This window comes from Elgaria multicarinata, chromosome 2 (assembly GCF_023053635.1).
Source record: "Elgaria multicarinata webbii isolate HBS135686 ecotype San Diego chromosome 2, rElgMul1.1.pri, whole genome shotgun sequence".
NCBI classification, from domain to species: Eukaryota; Metazoa; Chordata; class Lepidosauria; order Squamata; family Anguidae; genus Elgaria; species Elgaria multicarinata.
The window spans coordinates 127,973,505-127,992,882 of NC_086172.1; the positions used below are offsets into that span (position 1 = coordinate 127,973,505).

Genomic DNA, 19,378 nt, shown 5'->3' on the forward strand with positions numbered 1-19,378 from the left:
GCCTCAAAGCTGGGACATTCTGACAACCAGTCTGGAAAGTATGAAGACTGATGAACTCACTCTTCATTATTTGACGGGTCGTTTGCTCCAAGAAGAGAAACGGCGTCTTTCCAGGAAGGAGGAAAACTGCCAGGAAAGGGTTAAGCAGTCAGCCCTTGGCAGCAGAGAAAGAATGCAGAGAGATAAGTGTTTCCAAGACAACAGTGTGGAGAGAACCGCAGTTGCAATAAGAAAGTGTTATTTTTGCAAACAGCCGGGTCATATCAAACGCTTCTGTAAAAAGAGGAAGAAGGGAGTTACACAGGCTGGAGAGGAGAAGGAATGCTCGAATGCATTTGTTTCAGCCACAGTGAGGTGTAACGAGGCCCAAGAGGTTTGGCTGATTGATTCTGCGTCGTCCAGAACAATTTCTAATAATCCAGAGGCATTTCGGAAGTTGGAACCAAGCAAGGTGAAGTCAATCACGCTTGCAGATGGACGAACGTCGAGGGTGGAAGGAATTGGCTGTTGCTACGTTCCATGTCTGCAAAAGGAGTGTGAACAGGTTCTGTATGTTCCAGATTTAGATTTTTGTCTCCTTTCTGTTAGTGCTCTAACGTCTGAAGGATACGTTGTTACGTTTCAGAAGGATGAGTGCCAAGTGATTAAGGATGGACAAAATGTGGCACTGGGACATGTTAAAAATGGACTGTTTTACATGGGTGCAGGTAAAGAAAGGGCGGCACAAACTGGTAACGTGCCAGACCATAAAAATTGTGTTCATGAGTTGCACAGGCGTTTAGGTCATGCAAGTTTTAAAGTGTTAAGTCACATGCCTCAAGTGTGTACAGGGTTAAGCTTGCGAAACTGTAAAAATTTCTTGGATTGTTCAATCTGTCATCAGACCAAATCCCGGGTGCAGAACATCTGCAGGAAAAGTGACAGGGTGTCACAAAAGCCTTTTGAACTGGTATTTATTGACTTGGTAGGGCCATTCACGCCTACACAAGGGGGATCCAGTTACGTGCTTGTAATTCTGGATGATTACACACGCTTTAGTTGGTGTTATTTACTGAAGCGAAAATCAGAAGCTTTTGAAACTTTTAGGGATTGGAAAACTTGGGCGGAAAAGTTCTTTAACAAGCCCATTATTTCTGTGCAGTCGGACCGTGGGGGTGAGTTTGTTTCTGGAAGGTTCTGTGAGTGGTTTAGGAAAACAGGAATCACACACAGGTTAATAGATCCCCAAACTCCTTTTCAAAATGGGTCAATTGAGAGAAGAATTGGAGTACTTCAAATGAAGAAAGATTCTCTAATGGCTGATGCAAACGCTGAGCAAGATTTGTGGGGAGAAGCATTTTTAACCGCAAACTATCTGTGTAATAGAACCTGGAGCAGGGTTACAGGCAGTTCGCCTTACTGTTTACTTTTTGGTTCAAAGCCAGATTTGTCTCACTTGAGAACATGGGGGTCTTGGGCATACGTGCATATCCCAAAGTCCAAAAGATCTAAAGGTGAAACCAAGTCTGTGAAATTACGTTTTGTGGGTTATTCTGGCATGCAATCCAAATCTTGGCGTTTTTCCTTAAGTCATGGGAAGGTGGTTGTTTCTAGGTCTGCTACTTTTCAGGAAGCAGGTTGGGACAGGATTCAAGGTTCCCAAGTTCTGTTAGAAACTGTGAACAACCAAGAGAAAACAGTAACTCAGGGGTTAACTTCTCAGAGCCCTCACATCTCTGAGAAGAGTGTTTCCACTCCCAAAAGTGGAAGGGAGGAGGGAAATGAAAGGGAGGAAGAAATTGCCAGTGTACCTCGTCGTTCACAAAGAAAAAACAAAGGAATTCCACCTTTAAAGTATTCAGATGAATTCAGTGTGTGTTGTGTGAAGTCTGAACCTGAGAGTTACAGTGATGTGTTGAAATTGTCTGAACAAGAGCAAGAAAAGTGTTTTCAGGCAGCGAAAACTGAAAGGGGGTGTTTTCAAACACACGTGTCTGTATGCAAAGGGGCAAGCAAAAGAGTACATGATTGTGGAGCTAGTGGTTCGTCTACTGGTGGCAGGGAGTTCCCAAGACCACATTCAAGAAAACTCAGCCCAAAGCTGCAGGAAGGGTTGAAACTGAAGTCTCTGGGGAAAGTTAGGTGTTACCTTGGTGTAGAGGTAGAAAAGTTTCCAAAGGAAATTACCTAAAAAGCCAGAAGCAGAAAGTTTTAAAATTGCTGAAAGTTTGCAAGTTGGAAGATTGCAAAGTAATTCAACGCCCCAAAGCACAAAGTTTTTCAACAGTGCTTGGAAGAAGAAGAAAAGAAAAGCTTACATATAAATAAGTCTCTGGGAAATGTAAAACACAGAGAAATGTACACAATGTTGGGATTGTTGTAAACATGTAAAGTTGATTTCTTACAGGTGAAATGTAATGAAATGTAAATTGTATTTTTTCTGTAGTTAAAAATGAAAGGGTGTTGTGGTTAGGTTTTTAACCACAGAAGGAAAAGGACTCTAAAGAGTTAAAAAGATGTCCTTGGCCAGATTGTCTCTGCCAGGAGAAGTCCAGTATGAAGCAGATTCTTCCCTGGCCTACGTGCGGTACGAGATGTACAAGATGAAGAGACTATTGGTTAATTGGGCCAAGGAGAAAAGTGTATTTAAGAAGTCCATGTTGTATGGAACTTACTGCTGGTACTTACTGCTGGAACTTACTGTATGGAACTTACTGCTGACATTATCAGACTGCTGATGTTATACTGCTACGTTGTTGCTGTACTGTGAAAAGACTGTATATATGACCATTTATTCTGTAAGTAATTTATTTAGTGTCAGTAAAGCTTCTTACTGACCAAAGACCGTGAGTGCTTCTTTTTGTTCCTAAATTCAAGCTGAAACCATTTCCAGACTCTACGCTGCTGCTATTTCGCACTCTGCTATATTTTTGGGTAAGCAATTACCCCGATAGTACAGCCCTTGTGCTCATGAGCTGGACATATTTATCATAAGGGATGGAATGCATATAACTGCAGCAGCAACATTTCCTAAAGGTCTTGTTAAAGTCAAAGGCATGGATCAAAGTAGGCGTAGCATGAGTGGAAGGCACTTCCACTAGCACATGGGGTGAGCGGGAATCTGATTTCTAGCAATTCCACCTTCCTGCCTGTCACAGCTCCCCCACACCACATACCATTCTCTTCCAGAGGATCCCCCAACCCTCAGGAAAAGATTTTTAAGAGGTGTGGGTGGAGAACTGCAGAGGGAGGGTGAGGCTGGAAAGCCCCCATTCACATAGTTGAAATTAAGATCAAGCCATTGTTTCTGTGCATTTTAAAATAATTACAACTATTGTTACCTTTATCCTGGTTTTATCATTAACAAGAGCATACTAAATCAGTGAAAGCGATGGGGAAAGGGTTTCTGGCACACATATTTTAATGTGTCCCATCATTTCAAAATGTTATTGAGTAAGTCTGTTTCCAAAGCAAAGGGAACATTCAGCCTGAACAAGCATCACATCTATTTTGCTAGAGATTAAAGTGGCTATTACATTGTGTAACTCCCACCTGAGCTGGTCATGGACTTCTTTCCCAAGCTCCAAATGTCCCAAAGCTTTGGCAGCTGCCTGGCGTACATCAAACTTCCAATCTGCCCACATCAGCTGAACAATTTTGTTCTTGAGATCCTGTGTAGAGCAGCAAGACTTAAGTACCTTCAGGCAGCACAGTCAAATTAAGACAGCCTTAATTCAAAAGACACCATTTTAAAATAGCACATTCTTTCTGACTTCAGTACCTTCATGGGAAGGTACCTCATAAGGTAACATAAATTGCCATATAAACTTATTGAGCATCAGCTTATTGATAATTGTAAGTACACAAGACAGCGCTACCCATATTTCTCTTGCATGTTGGATTCATGAGGCAAAAACATACCTGGCTGACACTCCCACGAATACGAGATAACGTTTTACAGGCCAAAACTCGACGGTTCCATTGATAGCTGTTCAGTTCAGATGCCAGCAAACAATGAACTAAGCCCTGAAAGGATTACATCAATAAGTAGGACGCCAAAAAGCACCAAATAAACACAGCAGAAGATTCTCAATGTAGAGAAGACAGATATAGGATTTACTAGAGTAAAGGAGGTATCATTACTTAGAAGGGTAGGTGGCCTCCACTTCTCATTATGCTTTTACGAAAATGCCTGAGCTATTTTGGGGTGGGGAACCACGACTGCCTGGTTGTTACTTTAGTAATACAAATGGCATATTATTATGCGTGTGTTTTTTACATACACAAACACGTTTGGATGCAGGCAACCTTATGTTGTTAATAAATACAATGGAAGGATTGGGGAAGCCTGTCTTTCAAACTGTGTCCTATCTCACATTGGGAAGTAACCAACAACAAACAACAATAAAGCATTGGATGTGCTGAAAAGTGCTATGCAAATTATTCACAACAAAAGCAAAGATTTTTAATATTATATGTGAAGAAGATTTGGGCCTTCTGAAAATGACAGAAATAGTGAAATGTAGTGAGTATTTCACTGTTAATTGAGAGGGATTTGGAAGGAGATCCACATCCTGTTTTTAATCTACATCCTTTCCACATGGAAACTACTTTAAGGCATTTCACCTGATCACAAAGCACAGAACTTGTAGTTTTGCCAATTTTAAACCACCACCCCCGCCCCAAAATAGCATTGCAAGAAGGGACTCAATTTGGAGATAAATACATGTTGCATGCCACACGTCAATCTCTGAACCCTCCCTGTTCACTGCCTCAGCTTCAGAGAAGCCTAGAGGTCAGAGCTACAAAATTCTGGCTTCAGTATATTGAAGTTGCAAGTTCCAAGCATGCTCACGGACGGCAAGACTGGAGAGTTCTAAGGAAGAATAGAAATTGCATTCGAATGCTGATGGGAGGAGACTGTAGAGGGTTTCCAAATAGGCTCCAGCGAGAAGAAAAGCCTTTGCAGGAAAAACAGTTGTCAAAGGAAAAATTATCATTATCCATGACCACCACACAGCCCCACAGTAGTTGGAAGAAGCAAGGATGCATTCCTGATCAGTTTGTAAGTGGAAGATGAAATCAGAAATAGCTGATACTAGCCTGACTAGGAATTGGAAAGGAGGTGTGAAGGTCTGAAAAGGGGTACTAGCATCATGAAAAGAAATAGTGTCGTCCTACCAGGCAGTTGGTTCTATAGCCAGAAGAACTTATTTTGGGAGCCGACTGAATGATCTGATGCTCCAAAGGCATACTCTTTGTTTTGAGGAACTGATACAGATTGACTTTCAGAGCAGCTTTCAGTAATAATAAAAAATATACAATAATTTGATAATTTTTTAAAAAAACACTATAGTGGTGACAGTATTCTAGCAAGCAGGTGACTTCTTGGAATTTTCCTACTAATTTGGAAAGTCCAATTAAAATTCCAAAAATTTGTCAAAGAGAAAACACATTGTGGGGCTATTTTCCATGGTACGAGGATGATCTGGAATATATTGGCACACTTCCCTTGCCCACCAGGGGCATTTGGCTGCCATGCTTAGAACACAAGGGCAGAAATTGTACTTCTTTTTTTTTTCATTAGTTCTCCATAGAACAGGGGTTGAACCTCTTTTAGTCAGAGGGCCAAATTGTATTGAGGGTGAAAGGGGCAGGGGCAAAAATACCAGCGTATTTTAGCTTAAAGCTCTTACTGTTGGTAACTAAGATTTAAGAGAGTAATTTCAAACTTTTAGAATGGGGAAACAATTCCATGGCAGCTGGGAAACCACCAAATTATTGGGGAGTATGGGAAAAGCTGTAGGGCTGGATTTGGCCTTCAGGCAGGCCAGAGGTAGCCCCCAGGCCTGAGATTCTGCAACCTTAACATTGAAAAGTCTGTGAGTATCAAACATAACTGGCCACGTTTTCATAACGAAATACTTTCCTGTGCGAATGTCCAGTATGGAATTCTCTGCTAGGATTCAAAACCTAGCCCCAGTCCCACCAGCGGGTTGTCTATATGCACTCAAAGCCCCGTGGTCGCTGCAAATCTGCACAGCCAGATTGGCAACCACCACGGGGCTTTTCTGCGTAGCTGCACAGTAAAAAAGTTGGGGGCTTACCCCTGACTTTTTTGGTGGGAGCGAGGTCACCCCAGCTCTTCTGCCATCTGACCTCACTCTGTAGTCGATCCAGGGGGGTGGTCCTGGTGGATGGTGACCGGCAATTGGTTACTGGAAGCCAGGAAGAGGGCAGGGGGAAAGCTCCAATAACTGGATGACTGCTGGAAACCCCACACTCCTTCCTTCTCGTGGGGATTACCCGACACCACCCCAGGTAAGTGAAACCGTGGGGTTTAAGGGGAACATGGTGCCAACTCAACTCCGTAAAGACAGCCCCGGATCTCACACCTTTCTTTTTGGCAACTTGAATGCCGTGTACTACGAACAGAGTTCAGTAACTGTATTCAACAGGGATAGCCAAGGCTGAGTCGGGAAGCATCACTGGGCCATGACGATGATGCACACCCTTCTCAGCTCATTCTTTCTCCTGAGCCTTGGACGCACTTACTGTGTGTTTGCTGAGCCGAGATAACAGAAGACAAGCCTGATCTTCTGTGGCATCGTCCTTGTCATCGAAAATCTGAGACAGGATCCTTTTCACGACTGGGAAACTGGTTATGCCGTCCAGTGCCAGGGCCTGAGCTGCTGTCCAGCTGTCTGCAGTATTCCCTAAGAGCAGAAGGAGAACATCTGTATGACATGTCATGCTAAAGCAGTAAAAAGAAAAGGCCCAGTCCAGGTTGGTCCAATATGCAAGAATAAATCATACTTTTAGTTTAAGGCAGCTTGTTTTGTTGTCAAAGAATGTTTACAGCTCCCAAATCCTGCAATTAGTAAGTATGATGAGAAGATGGCTGGAGCAGAGCACTGGACTAGGTAGGCCAGATGTCTCTAACCAGGAGGTCTCCAGATGGTTGGACTACCACTCCCATAATCCCCAAGACAGCTAGCTGGCTGGGGGATTATGGGAGTGGTAATACATGTAGAGGGCACCAGGGAAAGGCTGAGATAGGCTTTTGGACTATCTAAAATGTTATCACCCAACAATATCCCCTTTTGATCTTAAATTATGGAATTCACTACCACAAGAAGTAGTGATGGCCACCAATTTGGATGGCTTTAAAAGGGGGTTGGATAAATTCCTGAAGGAGAAGGCTGTTGAAGTCCTGGATTAGGACTGGTTTTTGTGATTTCTATATTTCTGTACAAGTCTGCAAAACCTGGAAGAAACTGAAGACTCAGCATCAGTCAATCAGCTTAAAAGTCAAGTTTGCAAGTGGACTTTATTGAATTATTGGGATGATGCAAAAGTCTAATTGTCTTGCCATTGCCAATTAGTGGTTTCATCATTTGTTCAGAGAAGTGTATATAAAGAGAGTTTTGGAACTTTGTAACCAGATTAAAATATTCTCTCTCTGCTGCTGTGAGCCCTGCTGTAACGTGTATGACCAAGTGTGTGAATATGTTGGTGTAAATTTGTATTGCCATAAACTGTGTTATTTTCTATCAGTAAAATACTTTATTTTTGTACCAAACAAAAAAGACTATGTCTTGAAGTTAATTTGGTCTTTGCTGACTTTCATAGTTAAGAACTGCTGTTACTCTGCTAATTCACTGATATAGTGAATAAAAAGTTTATAAAAATAATACCCCTCAAGTAGCAATCAATGGCTACTAGCCCTGATGGCTCTGTGCTACCTCCAGTATCCGAGACAGTAAGCCTATATGCACCAGTTGCTGGGGAACATGACTGGGAGGGTGTTGTTGCACCGTGCCCTGCTTTGTTGGTCCCTGGCGGGCAGCTGGTCAGCCACTGTGTTGACAAAGTGCTGGCCTAGATGGACCCTCAGTCTGATCCAGCATGGCACTTCTAATGTTCTTATGTCCCTAATGTAATCCCTTGCTAGGCAGAAGTAACTAACCCCATTGTTTCCAATGGGGTTTAGTCACAGATAACCTTAGCTGTATCAGGGTCCTAGTCTGACCTATATCTGAATATTCTGTGTCGGAAGAAATGTTATGGTTTTGGAGACAATGTCCACAAAAACAACCTTTGATATGAAAGAAAGAGAAAAGTGACCATGCTCACCATTGATCAGAGCATTCCTCATGATGGCCTGGGCCTTTTCATTGCACTCGCCTATGACATAGAAGCACACTGCAGCGGCCATTCGTACATGGGCATCCTTATCAAACAGGGTGTTTTTAAGCAAAGGCTGGATTTTCTTTGGTACATCCTCAACTTTGAAACCCTTTGCAACAGATTCTATTCCTATTACTGGGAAAAACCAGAACATTTACACACATGTATTTTTGTCAGCCCACACAGAAACGATGGCAGCTTTTAAAAATCTGATGTTGTTCATTTTACTGATTAGTTCTTGGGGTTATAAATCTACTTGCTGTGAAAGCATTACACCACTCTTCCACCTGATAATTTGCGGGGGGGGGGGATCTCAAATATGAATTGCAAAAGAGGGGGGTGTCTTTAAGACTTTCAGTTCTGAAGTAATTTCAGTTTTTCAGTACTGAGGAAGAAGGCATTACCTCTGAGGAACACAGGAAAATACAGATTATATGATTTGACCAAGGCCTCAAAGAAAGTCTGTCAGATTCTCAGTGAAAACTTCAGTTTCCATATTCCCAGCCATATGGTTTTGCCTTGACCTGTCAATGTATATTTCATAGGCGGAATACCACATAGGCAGTGAGGACAGGACTCAAAATAAATGAAGTAATTACACAAAGAAGAGATGCCTACCCCAAATAGAACATTCATACAATCAAGTTAACAGGGAAGAAGCTGTAGTTCAAGAGTAAAATCTAATATTTAAAATGTAATGAATCCCAGATTCAGCTCCTAGTCCTATTTATTTATTTATTTATTTATTTACATTTATATACCGCCCCACAGCCGAAGCTCTCTGGGCGGTTTACATTTAAAAATAGTAAACATTAAAAGTATACAATTTAAAACCACACACACACACACACACACACATAAAAACAGTATAAAAACAACAGTATCCATTTAAAAACAACAATTGTGGGGTCCATTAAAAGCAAACTTAACGTTGTTAAATGCTGTTAAAATGCTGTTAAAAATGCCTGGGAGAAGAGAAAAGTCTATGCATGTTTAGACAGAAAAAAGACCCACAACTCCTAGCATTCATCAGCCAGAAAAAAGTCTTACAATTGTAGGACTTTTTTCTGTCTCAACATGAATAGGACTACACCTCTTACAGACTGTAAAAGAGAGCTATTGCCATAGGTCAGGGGTGCAGAACCTCAGGCTGAGGGCCAAATTCAGCCCTCCTGGGCTCCAAATCTGGCTATCCAAAGTTCCCCCCTTCTCCTGGCCCCGCCCCTTTTCCTCTGACCACCAATCATTGGGTGGATTCCTGGCTTCTCTGCTGTTTTCATCCCATTCCAAAAGGTTGAAATGCCTCTCCTAAGGCTCAAAGGCATAAACCACGGGGGTGGGGTGGGCTCAACCCCCCCACTGGGATTTCCCAAAGGGGGCAATGCCCAACCAGGTAACAGCTGTAAGCTCACATCCTGGCTGGCAGATTCTTCAGTCAGCCTGCAGATGGTTATGTGTTTGGGGGTCAGTCTAAATTACCTCCAAGCAAACTCTGCTTCCTCCTCAGCTGCCCAGCAGATCTCATTGCAAGACAAAAGCCACTCTCCTCTTGTGTCAGGTTCAGCCTTCCCCAGATTCATTTCCTCCTACCCCCTCAGGCCTTGTAGGACAAAAAGTTGCCCGTTTAGGAATTACAGTGTGGGGTGGGTGGTGAGGGTTGCCTTGTAAATATTTCTGAACTATACATACACACACACACTATCTATCTATCTATCTATCTATCTATTTATCTATCTATTTTATTGTTTTACTATGTACAGCACCATGTACACTGATGGAACTAAAATAATAATAAAAATAATAATCACATAATGGCACGATCCAGCTAGTATTAAACACATTTAGCTACCTAAAACTTACACATGTTTACTTAGAAGTAATTTCCAGAGAGCTCACTGGGTCTTAGTTAATTATAAAAAATCTCCTTAAATTAATGCAATACATCTTGACAAATGAGTCAAAAGCATATTATATGTCAGACATTTTCAGATTAAGCACAGGAATAGAGCCTTGAGGGTATGTGATAATATTGCACTGGGTCATGGGAGGAAAATTTTTTGAATATCACTGGTATATTGTATAGGACTATGGATGGTGGGGTAATGTGTAAACTATCATAATATTATAATTAAAATGTAATATTTTTGTGTGTACTTGTTATTTTAATATGTGGCTTTAAACATTCTACGATCCATTGCTGATGAAGGATGGTTTCCAGAAATAGAAATATATTCATAAATGTAAATAAATAACCCTACCCCCCTTTTCCAAGTCTAGCCCCATGTCTCCTCCCCCACCCCACCCACCCCAAAAACCTCTGAGATGTCTATGACCCTGCTAAGGCTTAATGACTGGCAGTCAGAACTTTAAACTAAAATATGCTGCCATTTTTTGGATGGCCGCCTTAACTGTTTTGCCTTTGGCCTCAGCCACCACTGGAAGGCAGCTTCCGAGATTTCCTGAAATCGAATTCAGCCCTTGGGCTCAAAGAGAGTCAACACCCCTGCCCTAGGTGGCACTGTCTGGAGCTAAACAGACCTTTGGTATGATTCAATAAAAGGAAGCTCCTTTCATGTTACTGATGAGCATTCAGTGCATTCTGAGAGCTTGGTTCCCTATGTTTCCAATAGAACTGCTTGGGTTAAAACCCCACAATGCAATTGTACTCATGTTTGCTCAGAAGGAAGCCTCATTATGTTCAATGATGCCTCCTCCCAGATAAGTATGTATAGGATTGCCACCAGGGCCAGCCTTATGGGTGAGTAAGCTGGCCGGTCGCCTGTGGCACCAAACTGAACTGAGAGGGTTGCCAAGATGAGCTGAGTGGCTGTGTTTTTTTAATGTACTGTCTGCAGTGAAGTAGGGTGGCAAAAAACAAGTGTCTGAAACCTTTCTTTTCAAGGTTCGACAGGTTATTTGGGAACTATCTCCTAAGATGATCTTCTTTCAATTAACTTTAAACTATGTTTCTTTTTCAATTTTCACTTTGATGTCATTTGCGCTAGGTACGTAAAAATCAGTAGAGCACAGCTTTACTTTGAGGCAACGTTACCAAGCATATAGCACTTCAAATACTGAAAATACTATAAGCACTATATAAATAATAATAATAAAATAAACTTGGAAGCTGTAAGAGGTCAGCTGGATATGGGTTTTTTTTTAAATAACTTTTCTTTATTATTTTTAAAGGTAAAAATAATGGATACTCTAAAATAAAAGATGCTTACCAAAAGATAGGAACTGCTACAAAACAAAATATTAGAGCTAAACGTGTGATAGTCCTGCTGTGTTGTGTAGTACGCTGCCCCTGCTCAGAATGTGGCTTTTCGAACTTTGGCTTGTGCAAACTGCAGCACAGTGGCTGAGAGATCAAGGTTTTGAGCAATGTCGTTCTCGATGGACATCACACCTGCACCAGGTCCCATAAATCCTGTGTGGCCCTGCAAAACTGACTCAGGCGGGGGGCATCAGACACACTCCTCACCCAGGGTGCTATTTATCCTGGGACTGATTGCCTGATTTATCCTGATTGCCACCTAACCGTTCTATTTATAAGCCAGAGTTCTAGGATTCATGATAGTTTAAATCCCAGTCCCAAACTACCTGCTTGCAATTCCAGAGAAGCATAACTGAAATGTTAGCAGTTTCTGATAAAGGCTGCTCATACCTGTCTCTTGACTTGGATCGTGGAATGCCTGGGTCCGCTCAAGCACAGCAGACGCACAGATAAGTATAGCATTTATCCGGTTTTGAACATGCACGTCTACAGGATCTCTCATTAATCCTTCTATAGTTGCTGATTGCCACCGAGGATCTGAGCAATGAGTAGGAAAATAACACAAAAAGAACATAGGAGGTGAATATTACTCATGGCAAGGATATGAGATTACTAGCTCTTTTCAGATATGCCACCAAAACAAGTTAGTGATGACAATAGCAATAGAAATAAATAGAAAAACAGCCATGAATTTGAATGGATTATGGCCAAGTAAAGCTGGAACTAGAATATTCACCAAATTTCCAGGCAGCCTTCCACTGTTCTAGCATATTCCTACGGATACAAATCTCCTCAGGCACATCTTCTTCGAGCCTTCTTCGGGGCTCTCTTTTCCTCCCAGATGATACAGGGGATTGCGCTTCACCAAATTTAGCAAAGTCTTCAACAAGAGTGGGAAGTGCTGTCCAGTGGATGGCTCCTTTCTGCACCCTTTGAACTGATCCAACAGAATGTTAATGGAAACAGCCTCCAGATTTATAGCAATCATGCCACAAAAATTAAGACATTAATGAAATCAGAGATCAAGACCTAAACAGCAAATTTCCCCTCTCTGGGTTCCCTTCATATAATGGCCAATGAATTACAGCAAAATTTCAATCATTCAAAAAGTCACCCAGCATGGTTTCATAAGTAACAGTCTGGATAAACAAGAAAGCTCTTTTCACAGAGTTAATAGTAATACCAGGCTGTATGTGGGAACACAGAGAATTTGGGTATTTAGGAGATTTGGAACCCCAAGTAAATGTGTTTTTCAGTTGTAAATGTACTTTAAAACTCTTATGAGAAATAAAGGAGAGAAGACAAAAAGAAACCTAGTGAATTATTTTAAAACAAATAGGTAGTGCAGCTGATGGCTCAACATTCAATTTCCATCCTGGCTACCTAATTCAGGGAAAGGAGGGCAAAAGAAATATATGGCCTTTGTGAGGAATGAGTTCCTGGGGAAAAATCTGTTTCTGCAGAGCAGACAGAGAGCGTCTCTACATTAAGGGAAATCCCATTGTTTACCCAGTACTGTTGCGCTTCCTGGTTCTTTGGCATGATTGATATGAGTTGGATTACACAGAATGAGGGGGGAGACAAGGTGGAGGTCCTTGCTGCTTCCTAGGGCTCCTTTAAACAGCAGACCCGGTTGAATCGAGGGAGTGTCTCCTCCCTCCCTGCCATGTGTGCAAAATCTGTTTCCTCACAGCCCCCAGGAAAGCCAGGACCTACTTCTGAGTAGAAGTAAGATTGTGCTGTAGGTTTACAACCCTCATCACACTTGGTTGGGAGTAAGCTGCACTGAACACAATGGGACTTACTTCTGAGTAGACACATAGGGATCAGATCTGCCTCCCTTAGTTGCAAGGAGGCATTTAACCCTCTTCTCTCTCCATTTAAAGTCCTTCCTCGGCAACGTCATAGCACAATGCCAGCTTTATATGCTGCCAATTTTGCACCATTAAGGATGGTTTATGCCAGCTTTTCTCTGGAGAAGTCTTGTTTGTTTACAGCATCATTTAATTGTCCCCAAAACTTCCGAGAGTGACTAGAAATAGTCATGCTATAAAGACCTCATTTAGAGAAGCCCAGAATCACAACTGATGGGAAAGGATAGTTCCAATTGGGGGGAAAAAGACTGCAATGACTAACATGGACTTACATAAGTAGCATGAGTAACCCATCTGAAAAGCCAGGTGAAAACATGGCTATTTAACAAAGCTTTTAATGGTTAAATTCACAAAGTTTGCACATTGTTTTAACTGTTTTAATTGTTTTTAAATTATATACTGGTTTTAACTTGATTCATGGTTTAATTTGTTTTTAGATGTGTATATTTATTGTTTTATATTGTATGATTTTATCTGTACGCCGCCCTGAGATCCTAGTGATATAGGGTGGGATACAAATGTTTTAAATAAATAAATAAGTAAATAATCTCAGAATATGCTCCTCTGTTGAGAAAGAATAGGTACCTCTTTGGGTAATTTCACTAGAAGTTATAAAGATGGAAGATCTCAAAATAAAGTGTATGCAGTGATCAATTATGGTACCAACATTATTTTAGCAGTCTGGAAAAATATAAATATATTTCTTTCAATGTCTATCTATCTATAGGCCTCAGATGACAGGAAACACTGATAAGCTTACACAGCCCTAACTAAGGCTCCTATTTCATAGAGGATTTAAAATTATATGCCTATGCTCACACTAATTGTAAACTGCCCAGAGAGCTTCGGCTATGGGCAGTATAAAATTCAATAAATAAATAACAGGACTTCCTTTAGTTCCATTGGAGAGCAAGTTGAGAAATGAAAATACTTCCATAAACAATTGTTAGCTAACAATATTTGTGCTGTAATTCTACACACTTATTTAAAAGGCAGTCATGCTATTTAATTCCAGATAAACTTGTTTAGAATCAGAGTGTGAACAGAAATATTACTTGCTGTGAAATTATGTTCTGCACTGTTGCATTTTTCCTGTTAGTACACAGTACTTTCTTACCTGTCTTTTTTGCTGGCTTGAAGCTCCAGAGCTCAGGAGGTCTTGGGTAGCGTTGCTCGAGATGTTTATAATATTCATCATGATTATCCATAACCAAACGATCCTTCTTGGAATCTTGATGAACAATATTGGCTGACCCTAAATACATACGGGTGCAGGGGAAGAAAGCCTAGGTGGGAGATAGCACTAATCTATTTCCTGATGTCCAGAAATATAAGTATATATGAGAGCGAGTCTGATGCGGTGGTTAGAAAGTTAATCAGGGGAGTCCTTCGTTCAAATCACTCCTCAGACACAAAGCTTTCTGCAACCTTCTCCAACCTGGTGCCCTCCAGTTGTGTGTGACTACAACTCCCAGCATCAGTAAAGTACCCATGTAGTGGGGTAATGGGACCTGGGGTGGCTTACCATGTTGTGTGATGGGTGCTGCACTGATAAATTCTGGTGACCATAGAGGCAGACGTCTAAAGCATCTGAAACTTTGGGCAATGCTCTAGTCTGGTGGGCAAACTCCATGGTCACCACTGCATTGCAACAGCTACGTTGGCCAGCACAACCCAATTTCTGCTGTGGTGGCCACTGGGATACCAGCCACAGTGGCAGGATGACGAGGGAACCATGCTACTCTACATGGTTGCACAGTTGGGGAGGCTCGTGGTTCCCTTATCCCTTCCCACTCCGTGGTTCCACTACCCACCCTCTTTCTGTGATCTTCTGAATAAGTCCATTATCTCTCAGCCTAACCTACTTCACAGAGTGGTTAAGCAATTTAGAGGAAGATGAAAATAAAACTAAAACAAACAACATACATGAGTACAAACAATTTCCCCCTATTTTTTCTAGACCCAGCTATCTGTACTATTTAAAAGTTCCAACAGAGTTGCTCAGTATGAAATGACAAAGAATTACAGCAGGTGCACAGGCTACTAAGCAGCTGTAGAAACAATTAAGGTGTGATTGTCTTAACAACTGCAGCTCTTGCAATACTTGCCATGCATATTTGATTCAGCATAGTTGGGCTCTGTGCTTGTTAAACTCGATCCCAAATAATACTTGGATCATCCCCCATCCCTACATAAGGCTAAGTAAAAGAACATAAGAAGTGTCATGCTGGATCAGACCAAGGGAACATCTAGTCCAGCACTCTGTTCACACAGCGGCCAATCAGCCATCAGCCAGGGATGAACAAGCAGGACATGGTGCAACAGCATCCTCCCACCCATGTTCCCCAGCAACTGGTGCACACAGGCTTACTGCCTCAAATACTGGAGATAGCACACAACCATTAGGGCTGGTAGCCATTGATAGCCTTTGCCTCCAGGAATTTATCCAACCCCCTTTTAAAGCCATCCAAATTGGTGGCCATCACTCTGCCAAAGGATTTGCAGAGGTTCCAATTCTGCCTACCAAAATAGAGCTCTTGTTCAAAGACATTTTGAGTGGTATAAGAGTATTTCCCAACCCGGGAGCTCAGCCGTTCATGATGTTTAATAGGAGACACCGGTTTGAGACTCTTCTCTGATATTTTATCTGCTGTTTCGTTGCTGGAAGTTGGATCATCAAGGGTCAGCATTCTCGTGTGGAAAGATGGTGTCCTAGCAGATGAGAAACATGCTTCCCTTTAAGACATGGTTAGCCACAGAAATTAATATATCAATTCTTAGAGAGAGAGAGCTGCACAACTTGTGGTCCATCAAGACACCTTGCAAACCCTTGAAACAAAGAATTCTGAGTCCCTTAGTGACATTTGGGGATAGAGCCAGAGTGAGGCCAGGGCAAAGGCTAGCACTCTCAAGCAGGTTGTCTCACTGCCCTTTTAATCACATCACACTTTTCACATCTGTATCACATAAACTCAGTGGGACTTATTACCAAGAAAACACACTTTAAACGCTTCCGTTTTCAATCAGTAGTATTGTTATCAACCAACAGCAATGCAGTTATATCTCTATCTAGTTGTTTGATAAAGAAAATTAATAGTGCATATTGATTTTACTAGAATTCTTCCTTTTTCAAAAGGAGCCTTGCAGATTAACAAAGTTGGGTAAAACCTTTATTTTAAAGATTACTGCTTCCTGCTGCAGAAAATGCCCCCTCCCCAAATATTTTTCATACAGGGCAGACCATGCTGCCTTTTGACATACTTTGCTCTTTGTTTTCTAGTGTTGCCATTGTCCTTTGCCTGTTCTTATGAACAGAGTTCTGAATAGGGTTGCCAGCCAGTCTGTGAATCCTAGTAACAAATGATAACCTAAGTGGTAATATTGAGGCCTGTGCCTTAATGGAAAAAATGGTAATCATGGCACCAATCAGCAGTCAAAGTGCATTCTTCAGGGCAACACCGACACTACTTTACTTGGCTAATTATCCAGAGTAGCCATTATAGGGACATCATAGAAATTAACGCTTTGTCCCTTTATCTCCAAATGAAAATAATATATAAAGGATAAAAAATAGCACATTAAAATACTGTAAAATGATTATTGCTAAGCTTAGATTCTATGCATGCTTACATGGAAGTAAATTTCACTTAATTTAATGGGACTGCTATCCAAGAAATTGGTTCAATCCAACATTGTGCTAACAGAAGTCTGCTAGTGCAATAGGACTTTTCCCCACTCTCTTTCTCCCTGCAGTACTCCGTGCCACCTGAAAATCTGCTCTGAGGGTTTTCTCAGTTCTCCGGAGCAGATTTTGATGGCCCACTGGAGGTTAAAGAGAAGAGGGGGAATCATTCTCGCCTAGATCTGCTGATAAAACAAATGTTGGCATTGGGTCAAATCCAATGAGATTAGTGTCAGAATGTAACACACCACCACAGCTTCTGTCAGACAGTCAAGTGTCTTACCTATAATAGGTAGTGAGAGGTATCTCTAGTTTCTTCACTTCCTGCCTTTGAATACGACCTTCCACAACTTCATCCTCTGCCTGAATTTCATCCAGTAAGTCCACATCACTTTCAATAGGGAGTACGTACCGGATGCTGTTCCAGTCATATTTTTGCCTCTTGAAACCCCGTGGCTTACCTTGAATCCAGCCTCCCCAGGAAGGCTGATTATTCACAATCCACTGAGCTGTAGTCTTGCTTAACTTTGTCAACAGTTTTTCTTCCCATTCCAGGTTCTTACGCTCCAGCTCAGGGGCTGTGGTGCTCTGAATTATTGTTGGGGTTGACCATTTTTTCTTCATTGTGTCTCCTAACATCTCATGAGGTTCAGTGAGGAATGCCTGTGGGTACAGAAACTCACAAGGAGGAGGAGGAGGAGGAGGAATAGGTACTAGCAGATCTGCCTCTGCAAGTATACTTTCTGCCTTGGCTTTCCAGATATCTTCTTCCAAGGAGAAAGGAACATTCGCAGTGATGACTTGCTTGGCAGGAGTAACGTTTAATTTCATCGTGGGCGATAATCTCCTCAGTGGTCTGAGCTTCTTTGGCCACTTCTTAGAAATAATGTGTTCACTTTCTTGTGTTTGAATGAGACTGTAAAAATCGTATAGGCGTGTGGGGTCATATTCCTTATACGACTGAGCTGATGGCACCCTCTGCTTAATAACATCTTTGGCAAAATGAAGGTCCTGGGCTACATTCTTCAGGCACTCTTTCTGGTAGCACGCATAGTGCCACTTGGTATGGGAAACATCTCTCTGGTATATTAAAGGCATTTTTGCCCTCACTGCAGAAACTACAGCATGGTGAGATGGCCAGTTCTTTCTATCAAGTTTGACCTTCAAACTAGACTCAAGAGGGAAGAGATCTTTGCTCTTGAAAAAAGCAGGTACTTCCATCCTTTCAAGTTTGGTGAAACTCCTGACAAGTGGCTAGCTTTTTATGGAACATTAAAAATAAGAATATCCACACTGAACAGCTGTGCAAAGAAACTCAAGCACTCCTGTTCTCCAAAGAGGTACTTGAGCTTTTCCTAAAAAGCAAAGGGAAAATAAAGATGAATTGCATCAAATCAAAAGACAGTTAATTTAAGATTTAAACCAAGAAAAACAAAATCATCTCAAACAGGCTGCTGTTGCAGAACGTTGATATCGCTGGATCTGTATGGTGGATGTACGTGATGAAGAACTAGGTAGAGTAAGTAAAACTAGGATGCCCATCTACTGCTTTCCACCTCTGTCTCTTCATAAAAGGAAAGGTAGCATTGGGAAATACCATGTCCCTTTGCCAATAGGTGTTTCCAAACAAGCCTTTAATGGTGCCATCACACTGCGTCATTCATGGGATTTTATGGGGGTTCCAGATTACATCGCCTTCCACTCGTAGCCCACTATTTCTTCTGTCTCTTTCCTTACTGCAGAAAATTCATTAATGAAAAAAAGATAGAACTGATGCACAATGTTAATGCTTGATTTTAGTGCTAGGAGGCCTCCATCTGGAAGGACCCTTAGTGCTGTCTTTTGTCATGCATGCTCCTGAAGGGTTCTGACTTTATTTCCAGTTGAATGTACAACCATTGGCAAGGTTTGAGATCCGAGGAGTATTGCTCATTACGCTACAGTACAACTGGCAAATGTTCTTGCCTGTAGGACACCTTTTCTGCTGAAACTCCAGTCCTACAGCATACTTAACTGGAAGCGAGCTCCTTTAAAATTACTTCCAAGTAAACTTAATTAGGATGGTGCTGTAAATTTCTGACAATAAACTAAAGTTAAGTAGCATCTCTTTCCCCCCACTTCTTCCTAATGACAATTACCAGTCACAACATGTGTTGTACTGACAATAATTATTTCTATCCTGTTATTGTCCATACAACTTTATTCTGTTCTTATCCACATATATTGCCTTTCCAGCAACTAGTACCCCTCGATCCCAAGTGAAATCCTAGAAACTTTCCTGTTTGTCAGTTCTAGAACCTGAAGGATTTATTTCTGCTATCAAACAAGCAGTGAATGTAATGCATTTTCCTGACATTAACACTTGCCCTAGAAGGA

General features: G+C 41.5%; 1 protein-coding gene across 1 annotated transcript in view; it reads right to left on the reverse strand.

Moving 5' to 3' along the window:
• The window catches only part of HEATR4 (HEAT repeat containing 4), a 36,306-nt gene extending 18,073 nt beyond the window's left edge, over positions 1-18,233 (reverse strand). The window contains exons 1-9 of the mRNA XM_063117635.1: positions 17,286-18,233; positions 15,845-16,032; positions 14,438-14,575; positions 12,183-12,383; positions 11,837-11,983; positions 8,116-8,304; positions 6,535-6,695; positions 3,901-4,005; positions 3,532-3,650 (exon numbers count right to left, since the gene is read on the reverse strand). Coding sequence (XP_062973705.1) covers positions 3,532-3,650; positions 3,901-4,005; positions 6,535-6,695; positions 8,116-8,304; positions 11,837-11,983; positions 12,183-12,383; positions 14,438-14,575; positions 15,845-16,032; positions 17,286-18,223 — 2,186 coding nt within the window. The 5' untranslated portion in view covers positions 18,224-18,233. The remainder of the gene's footprint in view (positions 1-3,531; positions 3,651-3,900; positions 4,006-6,534; positions 6,696-8,115; positions 8,305-11,836; positions 11,984-12,182; positions 12,384-14,437; positions 14,576-15,844; positions 16,033-17,285) is intronic.
• Positions 18,234-19,378: the final 1,145 nt, after the last annotated feature.